This window comes from Mytilus trossulus, chromosome 6 (assembly GCF_036588685.1).
Source record: "Mytilus trossulus isolate FHL-02 chromosome 6, PNRI_Mtr1.1.1.hap1, whole genome shotgun sequence".
NCBI lineage: Eukaryota > Metazoa > Mollusca > Bivalvia > Mytilida > Mytilidae > Mytilus > Mytilus trossulus.
The window spans coordinates 52,502,705-52,515,029 of record NC_086378.1 but is presented as its reverse complement, the minus strand read 5'-3'; the positions used below and the strand labels follow the sequence as shown (position 1 = coordinate 52,515,029).

Below are 12,325 nucleotides of genomic sequence, written 5' to 3'. Positions count from 1 at the left end.
AAACCTACAGGTTCAATCATAAAACTTATGACCCTGATAATCTTACTTTTTCATTATGTGTTAAGACTAGTACTCTAGAAGCATCTTGTGTAGAAGACTCTGTCATACTACTATCATCACAATCATCGGGGATGAATGGACACCAGATAACACGGTGGAATTCTGATGGCTGTTCACCATCTGGTCGTCGGATGTGCAGAGAAAGCAATACACTTAGCATTGTCAAGGAATTATATATTATCATATATGACCATTCAATAACTGTGAATTTGAAAGTTGAAACTGTCATAAATACAGGAACCAATCATTAACATGATCATGATGATTAAATCTGTATGCAAAATGAGCATTTCTCTACCTCTTTAAAACATAAAAAATCCTTTATTTTTATTTTTTGCGCTCATTCTAATTCTATAATATTTGTTGATTGCTTTATATATTGTCTGTATGCAATACTTTTGATTAAAGAGTCATTTTATCTAACACAGTAGGCATTTAATTCAATATGTGTTCTGTATGTCTTCAAGGTCTTACTGTGTCCATAAAATAAATTTCTTTTAAAAATTGATGTGTTTTAAAATTGTGTATCATAAAAGGTTTTCATTTGAACCATTTTTTAAAACCCATATTAAATTAGAATTAAATTTAGATTTTTTGGTGTATACTCATTACAAATTTTATTGACCATGTTCGAACTTCACTTGCCTTTCTAAGATTGCTTTTGATTTTGTCGATAGGTTCACTATACTGAAGCAGACGGCAAATTTCAATAATCTATAATAATTCCAATTCTTACTTTTCATTCTTTTCCTCAAGTTCAGACAAAAAATATTTCTCTGGAAAAAAAACCTTTAGGTTAGACTATTTAATTAATAAAAGGATACATTAATTTCCTATCATCAGTTTCTTTGACATGGTACACCATAAGGTTACCAATCTCATCAACAGCACCAATTAGAATATCATCAGTGTGAGCAAAGGCAATGTCTATAACACGGCCAGCAAAGTCTTTCAATAGTGCTCTCTCTGCAGTCTTTCTGTTAATTATCCTGACAACTCCACCAGATTTTCCTGAAATATATATGTATATCAAATCAAAAAAAATGTTAAAGTTGGTCATTTCTCTGATATACCAACCTTTGAGAGTATTGTATTTATTTGTATGTTATAACATTCAATGAGCCTGTAATTTAGTGGTTGTCGTTTGATTATGTGTTACATATTTGTTTTTCGTTCATTTATTTTACATAAATAAGGCCGTTAACTTTCTCGTTTGAATTGTTTTACATCGTCTTATCAGGGCCTTTTAAAGCTGACTATGCGGTATGGGCTTTGCTCATTGTTGAAGGCCGTACGGTGACCTATAGTTGTTAATGTCTGTGTCATTTTGGTATTTTGTGGATAGTTGTCTCGTTGGCAATCATACCACATCTTCTTTTCTATAATGTATTGAGAAAGAATTCCATTTTGTTTATGTAAGTCCAGCATACAGAACAATCAGAGATGTGTTTTGCTAAGTTATTATTGGCTCTAGCTAAATACTTTCAATTACCTCACTGTTAAAAGCTATTTCTAAGCTCTGTAACTATTTGAAGAACCAGATCTAATATTATTGGTTATTTTTATAACTGGGCAGTTTTTTTATATTTCTGTCCACACAATTTTTCATTCTCACTTCAGGTGTTTTTATGTCCCACCTACTATAGTAGGGGGGCGTTATGTTTTCTGGTCTGTGCGTCCCTTCGTCTGTCCGTCTGTCCGTCCGTCCGTCTGTCCCGCTTCAGGTTAAAGTTTTTGGTCAAGGTAGTTTTTGATGAAGTTGAAGTCCAATCGACTTCAAACTTGGTACACATGTTTCCTATGATATGATCTTTCTAATTCTAATGCCAAATTAGAGTTTTTACCCCAATGTCACGGTCCACTGAACATGGAACATAATAGTGTGAGTGGGGCATTTGTGTACTGGGGACACATTCTTGTTTAATAATAAGTCTTACCTCTTAATGTATAGGCAGCATATGTATTATTACGATGGATAGCGACAAGGTTCCCAACATAGAATAATGCTTCCCAATCATACTTCACAACTGGTGTAATTTTAACCTGAAAATTAATAAAAACATTAATAAATCTAGACAGGTCGTAAGAGCCATAAAAAAAGCCACTGGAAATTTCTAAGACACAAAGATCCACACATTTTTTTATGTTCATCTGTGTACATTTTTCTTTTATGTAAACCCATATAGTAGGGGGTGAATAATTAAGAAACTTTCATCTATGACCCCCATGGCTTTATGAAGTTTAAAAGAGGAAACAATTTTTGCCTACTGTAAACCAACATATTTTTGCAAGAAATTTATTTTCGCGACTTTCGCTAGCAGAAAAATAACGCAAATATAAATCATCAAGAATAAAGATACAACTTGGAGCTTTCCTTCTTAAACTTCATCAAAATAAATCAAAAGTCATGAAGTTACTTATTCTCAAAGTGGACTGTCATGACTATTAAAGGCAAAACACAAAATAAGTTGGTTTGCATTATATTCACAGTGGAAGCTGTATCAAAATAAGTTTTTTTACTATGAATTTCATTGTATGGTTTCCTTCCTTGTTCCCAACACACCTTCTCATAATGTTGAATAATCGTACCAAGTTTCATAACCTTCCATCCAAGAGTCTAATATTTTAAATGGTAGCTGATTGGTGATAGGCAAAATCCAGAAAATAAATACTCTTAAGTTAAAAACTTGTTTAAAATGTTTTATCTTTTTGTTATTTCAAACTACCTTATTACTGCCTGTTGTTGGCTGTGACAAGATACCAGTACTGATGGGCTTACTAGCCACTACATCTACTTCCTGTCCATATACACTGAAACTGTTGACTGTATCTGATCCTTGTAAAGTTCTGAAAATGAAGTATAGATGAAAGGCCAATGGTAAAAAGCAATCCTCTTACCATGATTGCTGATGCTTAATATTTTTTATATGTGTAAAATTTGAACACACATCTAAAGCAGCTAAATTTTCCAAAATAAATACAATAAGTTTCATGATGTTTAATAATCATGACGATGACACTTCTGTAAAATTTGAAATTGTTCAATTATTTTCTGCAAATACTAGATAAGCATAAACAAAAACTTAAAATTCACCCTCACAGAAATTTGATTTTCATGGTCAAAATAAGGACAAGCACAATATGAGAATGTAACCTCTCTAACCTAATCATATTTAGAAATTTTATCATGGAAAACATGCACGAGTTGTGTGATTTTCACTACAGTGAGAAAACTTTATTTTTCTTTGAAGAACCTGATAATAATAGGAAAGTGTTCACAGCTTAAACTTGTGTAAGCTTCAAGCTATATCTGGAGATACTATAATTCATATCAGGACCTCCTAAACCTTCTTGAGCCCCTAAAACACCCATATCTTTTGTGGGGTTTATGTTGCTCAGTTTTTTGTTTTATTTATATAGCATGTATAGTGTTTTATAGGCCCTTTTTTCATTGTTTTCCCCATTCTCCATGATTTTGTCACTCTCTCTCTTTGACTGAGATTCTCAGATTTGTATCTCCTGTTTCTTTATAAACTGGTTTATTATGGGATTGTCAACTCATGTTTTTGTTCACCATTTACAATTATTATTTGTCCAACATTCTTTTTATTAATATTCCAAGGTAAATCCTTACATAAGCTGCCTATGAGAAGGCTGGCTTTGACTGTAGAATGTCTGCATAAGTTCATTTATTGTTGGAGCAGTTGCCTCCCCTGGTCCTGGTACATCAGCACTGTAATATATAAAATAATATTCATTTCATCATTATCAGTCAAAGATATAACTCTATAGGGTTATTACAGAAAATAACTTGCGTGTGTTATTACAGATACTTTCATGAGTTGTCTTCTCTTTATTCCTTAAATTTTCTAAATCTGTAATAACATATATTGGTTATTTGTAAAATTATTTCATTTATAGTGGGCTCTAGGGAACTCTTGAGACTTTGCACAGAAACTAAATGCATAGCCTTGATAACTAATTTTATAATTAAATTAATTCATTTTTGATCAACCATGGTAAATCAATGAGACGAGGCTATTAAAGAATAAACTTAGCTGTGATAACAAGGCTAGGTTATTAAAGGAATGTAACTTATTATATAAGACACTTGGGAATGACTGAGAAACTTGCGCAGAACCTCATTACATGCTCTGGTCATTATTTCTTACAGTAAATTAAAATACATTGTCATTAAGCATGATGTATGTCTGATCAAATGCTTTGAAGTGATATAGAGAATCTGTGATAACACCCTTTAGTTATTACAGGCATATTTTTTCTGTAATAACATATAGGTGTACTATGCAAAATTGGCAAACTATGAACTGTCATATCTTTCAATAGTTAAGTATACATATAGACAAAAGTAATATCAATAGATCTTTTATACATTTTAACTAAATTAATGATGTATATTGTCCCTTTTAAACATGTAACATACATATGTTATCACTTTTCTTTGAATTTTTAGTTCACAATAACAAATGTATGTTATTTTTCTGTAATAACCCTATAGAGTTATATCCCTGACTGATTATTATTGCAATATTCAGTTAAAAACATCTTTTTAGTGAAAGGATATTTTATAATTTTCAATGAGAAGGATACAATGATAGAACCAAAGATTATATAATTTACTCAGGATAAAGGCATGGCTATTAATTGATTGTTGGAGTTTAACATCACTTTTAGCATTCTTTGCTTTATCATCATACTCAATTTTGATTGGTGAAGGAAGTCAGAGAACCATAGATGGTGGACAGGAAAGTAGAGGGTACTTAAAATACTTCTTTGGTCATCAACACTAATTAAAGTCTTGTACAAAAATGTACATGTATATTATTTTCCATCATATGCGGCATATATATTTTAACATGTTTAAGGCTCCAAATATCATTACTATACAATATTATCTTTAATTAAAAGCTATGTGCCTAGCACTAGAACTTGACCATTATATTAATCAAGTCATAATCAATCCTTAATTAATGGCATCGTAAACAGAGTTCAAGACATCATAGAATGTTTAAGCTTAAAGATGTAAACATCAAATAACAATAACAAAGGATTTAAACCCCAGTAAATTGATAAGTTACCATTAATGCCCAAATGACTACAGCTTTTATTGATGAAAGACGCTTTTAAGTTAATATAATGCCATGTATACAAATATATGGAAAAAGAATATATATAGATTGCTTTACCTTTCTCTCATATTCAATGTTGATGAAATGCTTGCACTGGACATGGCTGAAATAAAAAAAAATAAATGTAATTTAAATATATAGTAACAATAGTAGGTACAAATGTACATTATGGTACAGTTTCCAGAAAAATCTAAACATTAACACTTATATTGGCAATACTAAAAATAGAAATCTTGTCAAATTAGGCCAAAAAAAAATATATAAAATTGAGAATGGAAATGGGGAATGTGTCAAAGAGACAACAACCCGACCAAATAAAAAAACAACAGCAGTTGTATGTTTCCTGTTTCCCAACCGACCCCGACTCAAACCCGGAAAAAAATCGTTTCCGGTCAGGTCCATATCTGTATCTTTCTATGCCCAAACAATCAAAATGGCTGCTCCCAGTACAAATGTGTTTTATATATTTTTTTTTGGCCTAATTTGACAAGATTTCTATTTTTAGTATTGCCAATATAAGTGTTATTTTTTTAATTTTTGCACTCCCTGTCAGATTTGCAGTCAGTTAAATGTCATGTCTGATTAGGGTCCTGTACCCCAAAATGATTTAATCACTTTAAAGAAGCTTTAATTGAATAATCCTCGCAGTGCTGACATTTTTTAAACCTTAGCTTCTCAGCCAAAAGTACAGCATTTATAGAGGTGTAATACCACCAAATCATGGTACGTCATATCCAGTTTTATATGAAAGTAGGTCTAAAAAAATATTCCCTTGAATTTGACAGTAGTAGAAAATTAACCCTGCATTTCAATGCTCTTAATTTTTTCTGAGTCATAAACATGTATGTTGAGTGTCTGAAAGCATCATTCTTTTTTTATTTGATGGTCTTATAACATATTTTGGAAAGTTAAGGTTACATAGTTACCAAAGCAGGTAACCAGTAAATAACAGTGTAAAAATTGGGTTGTTTACTTACGGTGATGGTTTCTTTCTTAATGCAATAAAATGTAGTGTGAAATTTTCACTGTAGCACTGGAAAGGATTGCACTTTATTCATGCAAAGTATTTTTTTGGTTGAAATAAAGGTAAATACTGTACAATTTTTTTAAAAGTGCCAATTTAACAAAGACTAATAGGGGAAAATCAATGGTAGTATTACACCTAGATATACTAATCATGCTAATTAGAACAAGGAATATACCACCTTGGAGGCAAAACAATTTCAGCTAGGATATTCTGTAATCCATTTTTCTGTTCTATAATCATGATAATTAATAAGAGTAAAAGGAAATTTGTGGTATTTGTCAATAAAATAGCATACCAAATCCAATGACACTTGCAACTACATGTTCAGTTTTCCAAGAGACAAGTGTTTACACAATTTGTCTTTTTTTCCCTCTACATACAGTTTTATCTGCCATTTTTAATTGTCTTAAATATTGATTTTTCTTGTTTTCCTTTGGTTGTAAGAAGAATATTGTAGTTGTTCCAAAAGTTGGTGTTTAAATGCAACTAAGATAGATGGCAAATTCAGTTGTATAACTAAACTTACATTGTATCTCATGTATTTGTCGTCTTTCTGTTTGTTAATTGGGTATTTAGTGTTGACCGCGTTCAAATTTGTTATTTAAGCACTAAGACAGAAACCTAAGCCTTGTCCATGTTGTCAGTGTCAGAAATGAATTAGTCTTCTCAGTAATTTAGTTCATTTAAAAACGGAAAACACTTTAAAGTGCTGCGTGGTTCTCAGATAATTAACTACTACGTAGTTTACAAAATAATACTTTTTGAACTGCTGACTGTTTTTTTATTTTAAAAAATTAATTACTTACATATCTATTACATTGTAATCATGGTAATTAGTTTAGGAGAATTATTATATTTATGGATAAAATACGTTTAATCTATAAAAAAAAAGTTATCAGTCAACAAAATATTGATTTCAACATGACATCGACCTCTGGTTTATTTTCTTGTCAAACAATGTTAATTTTCATGAATCTTCTTGGCAAAACTGAGTGTGGGACTCAAGTTACAATGACGAGGGTACCAGGTACCTACAGGTTTAATAAAAATAACGTGTCTAGCTTGATTTTCATGCGTCCAGGATGCTGTTTTTCAAGTTGTATTTTAATATATTACGTAACATACATCAGAATGCATTATCGTTATTTGTCTGCCATTAATGGACATTACAAAGATTCCTGTATGATTTTGATGTCATAATGCAAAATATCTAACATGTCTGATGCCACAATGGAAAAGTGATAGTTGTATGACTTCAATTGTTCAAGTGGCGCAGATTCTGGGGTCAGTCATCTTATAGTTCAAAATAGGGATATGGCATTTTGATGTAACACAGCACTCAGATATATATAATTGTTATTGTCAGATCATGTATTTTTGTAAGTCATATCAATTTGTACTATGTTTACTTTTTCAATGTACTGTAAATCATCCGGGGACTTAGTCCAAATAATTATGACGTCTTGAAAGGCTATCAAGATGTCATAATTATTTGGACTACCAGGGACTCACAATGAATTCTTGAAAGGCTATCAAGATGTCATAATTATTTGGACTACCAGGGACTCACAATGAATTCTTGATAGCAAGAAAACTGATGAGACAAGGATATGTCCGTAATTATAAATCAGTACCCTATCTAAGCTTGCCTTTCGGCAAAAATAACTAAATGCATCAACCACCAATATTTTTTCATTAAAAAAAAAGACATTATTGTTGTTTTCAAACTATAGGCTACAACCAGTGCCTAAACTGTTATTCTTTAGCTACAAGGGTTTGACATTTTTGATGGGTTTTTTTTATTTATTTTCGTTCCATTAATATTAAATAATTGCGGTGTTTTTAAGTAATTAACTAATTTACCATTTGATTTCTGCAAGTTCATAAGCTCATGCAGGAGATGACCTGTGTCGCCGGTGCTCGCTGAGTTTAGAGATGACGACGGGCTACCCTTATCGTCCATGATTTTAAATGACAGTTTCAATTTCAAATTAAATGTTTCTTTAAATTTCAGTACAAATTGTTATTGGTAAATCACGATAATTGACGAAACCAGAAGAAACATTAAAGCAGGGTTCGACTTTCAACAAGTTTGTTTTCATCCAAAATATGGCGGCCTCCATTAACCACGTTACTGCGTGATTACACAAAATATATCTGTCTCATTAATTTTATACTTTGTTTCAATTTTAATTACTTTTTTTTTAATTGTTAACATGCATGAATAAATCTAATTTTTATATATGTTTCTTTTTTTTAATTCTTAAAAAAAATATTTTTTTAGTTTAAAGTGTTGATTTATGGTAGCTCTGTTGCCACCTATACAGTAGATAGGTGTGCGAGCACTATCTATCTTTTTTCTTATTCCCGCACGTTGTCAATACTTTGAATATCACGTGGTTCTAATGGAAAATGGTGTATATGTTCTTGAATATAGAAATGATGTGTGATGTATCATTCTTTATTTGCGAACAGTTAAAGAAAAAATGGAATTCATCATCTAAGATATTAATTACATATATATCATTTACTTTTTTTTTTCGTTTCTTGGTAATTTTTAAATATCATTTCTATTACAAGACAATGGTCGCTTATTCTAAATTTGGTTAACATTTTTATTGTTTCTTTATTTGGGTGTCATCTATAGATTTAACGTCTTTAGTCTTTAGTAAGTGTCAACTTCTTCTTCTTCTTCAGGTTTCTAGCGATCCTTCAATTATTGAAGATTATTCGCCGGGCGTCGACTATAAAATTTATAATTTACATTTTAGCAGGGAAAAAAATCAATAATAACAATATCAAAAAAAAAAAAAATAACGTATGTACATTCAAAAAAAGAAATTTTGATAAAACTATATACATTTGACAACATAATAGTTAGGGATAGAATGTGGGGATGAGAGCAGATTCTGTGATCATACTCTTAAATCCCTCTACTGTACTGCATGATACTATTTGTTGTGGCAGATAGTTCCAATTTATAATTGTTCGTGGATAAAAAGAATATTTATAACTGTCTTTAGATGTTTGTATTTGCCTAAATGAGTGTGGATTGCTATGTCTGGTTTAGTTTAAACATATTTATTTATAGTGGATTGGGAAACAAGTTTTGCAACTTATATTAATCCCTTTCCACTTTGCGGGTGCGAGTGCTGCCTTGTAGCGGCATTTAGCCTACTCTTTTTCGAAATCTACAAGGGTGTCTTTAACGTGCAAGAGATGTGGCTCTCTCTTAACACGGGCCAGCCATTTATCGTCCCCGCCGACGGACTATCATCGTTTCCTCAAGACCATACTCGCAAATGGTGTCAAGGGAGAGCCGAAAATTGAGTTCTTGAAATTTTCATCCCAAACGGGAATCGAACCAGGAACCAGGAACCAGGAACCTTTGTGTTAGTAGTCCGATGCACTAACCACTACACCACGGCTCTCATGTCTGGTTCTACTGTCTAGTGGTATCAAATGTTTATGTGTAGTGACTGCAACAATTTCATGAATAATTTTGTAGAAGAAAAGAAGTCTGTAACGTATGCGCCTAATTTCGAGTGGGTACCAATTTAGGTCTGTCATCATTTCAGTAACTGAGCTGGTGTTATGGAAGCGATTGCATGAGAAGCGTGCTGCTCTTCTCTGAACTTTTTCGATTTGTGTAATTTGCTGTTTTTGATGTGGATCCCAGATTGTTGAGCAGTACTCTAATTTTGGTCGGACAAGAGCTTTATATGCATGTGCTTTAACTTTTGGAGAGGCTATTTTTAGGTTTCTACTAATAAATCCAAAGGACTGATTTGCTTTTGATGTCATGTTATATAATATGTTTGTCCCATTTTAAATTTGATTGAAGAGTTAGGCCTAAATATTTTGTAGAGTCAACTTTTTCTAGAGAATGATTGTGTAATTTATAAGTGAAGTCTAAAGGTTTGCGTTTTTGAGTTACACTGAGAATGTTGCACTTATCAGGATGAAAATGCATGAGCCAGTCCTGCTCCCACCTGCCAGCCGCTTCTAAGTTAGACTGTAATTTATATGCGTCATCTGTTTTTTTAATTTCCCTATAAATAATACTATCATCTGCAAACAATCTTAATGTGCTATGTTCAATATATTCTGCCAAATCGTTAATGAAGATTAAAAATAAAATTGGACCAAGCACTGTGCCTTGAGGTACCCCAGATGTTACAGGTATTTTATTTGATGTTTCACCTTCAAGGACTACAGTTTGTGTTCTGTTCGTTAAGAAATCTTGAATCCAATGATATGCATTGCAATTTATACCGTAGAAACCAATTTTGTACATGAGGTGGTGATGTGAAACTTTATCAAATGCTTTTGCAAAATCCATTATTATGATGTCTATTTGAATGTTTTTATTATTTGAATTTGCAAGATCTTGAATAAATTATATTAGCTGAGTTTCACAGGAACGGGACGATCGAAAACCATGTTGTAAATCATACAATATTTTATTTTTTTCCAGGTGTTTCATAATGCTACTAGCTACAACATGTTCTAATAGTTTGCAGCAGATGCAAGTCAATGATGTTGGGCGATAGTTTATTGGATGGACACGCAATTACCTTGACACTGGCTATAATCTCCCTGTATTTTCGATCACTCTGGTAATTTTTTTGTCGCTGTTGTATAAAATAATAAAATAAATGTATTCATGATGTGGCACTGCAGAAAAAAATAAATATTTTTTTTTTAAATGAATAAATAATTAACCCTTATAATACCTTAACTATCTATTATGTGAACCTTAAAGTATCTTTAATAAAGACCCCTAATAAATGTTGAATATCTTCTATGTGGTGTTTGTAATTTTCATTTTCTGTTGTTGCTAATAATACTTTTGATTCCAGTGTTAGTTTAATTTGATGTTTGCCAAAAGTAAACCAAGAGTAGATAAGATAAGATAGATAAGATAATTTTTATTAACCAATCATGGTGCCCAAAATTTGAGCTACAATCAAATGAATGAATTACAAAATAAAGCACAGAAAATGATTAGAATGATTAAAGTACATTTAGACAACAAAAAAAACCCAAAAAAAACCAAAAAAAACAACAACACATGAATACACATTTACACTAATTAACCTGATATAAACCAAGTTATTGACAAAACATAGTTGTTATGGGTGCCACTGTGACCTGGAGACATTACATAATTCTTTATAGTACTAGGTCTATGGAAAACAACTCCTGATAAATTTTATTTCCTATATATATCTATATATATTTTTCTTCTATTTTTTTTTTTTTTTTTTTAAAACAACAATATTTTCTATAATTTTCTTTCGTTCTTCAAAAAGGGAGTGCAATAAATTAGATAAGTTTGAAGTTACAAACAAATCTTCAGATGAAAGGATCCAAACAAATTTCATTTCATCAGATAATCTTGAAAATTTTTTGAATTTGGAATTTAAATTGGATAGATGTTGAGATCGAGTATCTTTTAGAACAGGACATTTTAAAAGAAAATGTAGTTCGTCTTCAACTGCGTTCTTTTAGTATCTACATTTTTAGTTAGTTTAAAGGCTTCGTTAAGAAGTGGATTTAGATTTTCTTTATTTAATCTTGATACTAGGTTCATCATTGTTTGGGTTTAAAAAAAAAAAGGAAAATCACAAAACTACTCTACTCTGAAAAAAATTAAATCAAAAAGTCCCTAATCACATGGCAATATCAAATAACAAAACACATCAAACGAATGGACAACAACTGTCATATTCCTGACTTGGTACTGGCATTTTCAAGAAAACGGTGGATTAAACCTGGTTTTATAGCGCCAAACCTCTCACTTGTACGACGGTCTCATAAAATTCCATTATTTTTACAACGATGCGTGAACAAAACAGACATATTAAATAAAATAGTCAGAATATGGGTACAGCAGTCATCAATATGTTACAATCTTAAAACAAACAATTTCACACTAAAGCATCTTTCCAATTAAAACACTATAAAATTTTCTAATGGCAGAAGTGTTTAATTAATCTAACATAAATACAATGTGTTCTATTCACAAAAAATGTCAAAATACTATGAACTACAATGTGCCGATCACTAATATAAGAAGATGTGG

At 31.3% G+C, this 12,325-nt stretch overlaps 1 protein-coding gene across 1 annotated transcript in view; it reads right to left on the bottom strand.

The window, feature by feature from the left end:
* Positions 1–8,368, bottom strand: part of LOC134721516 (enhancer of mRNA-decapping protein 4-like) — a 41,278-nt gene extending 32,910 nt beyond the window's left edge. The window contains exons 1-7 of the mRNA XM_063584592.1: positions 8,101–8,368; positions 5,268–5,313; positions 3,695–3,793; positions 2,787–2,907; positions 1,998–2,103; positions 885–1,071; positions 47–212 (exon numbers count right to left, since the gene is read on the bottom strand). Coding sequence (XP_063440662.1) covers positions 47–212; positions 885–1,071; positions 1,998–2,103; positions 2,787–2,907; positions 3,695–3,793; positions 5,268–5,313; positions 8,101–8,200 — 825 coding nt within the window. The 5' untranslated portion in view covers positions 8,201–8,368. The remainder of the gene's footprint in view (positions 1–46; positions 213–884; positions 1,072–1,997; positions 2,104–2,786; positions 2,908–3,694; positions 3,794–5,267; positions 5,314–8,100) is intronic.
* Between the last annotated feature and the right edge of the window lie 3,957 nt (positions 8,369–12,325).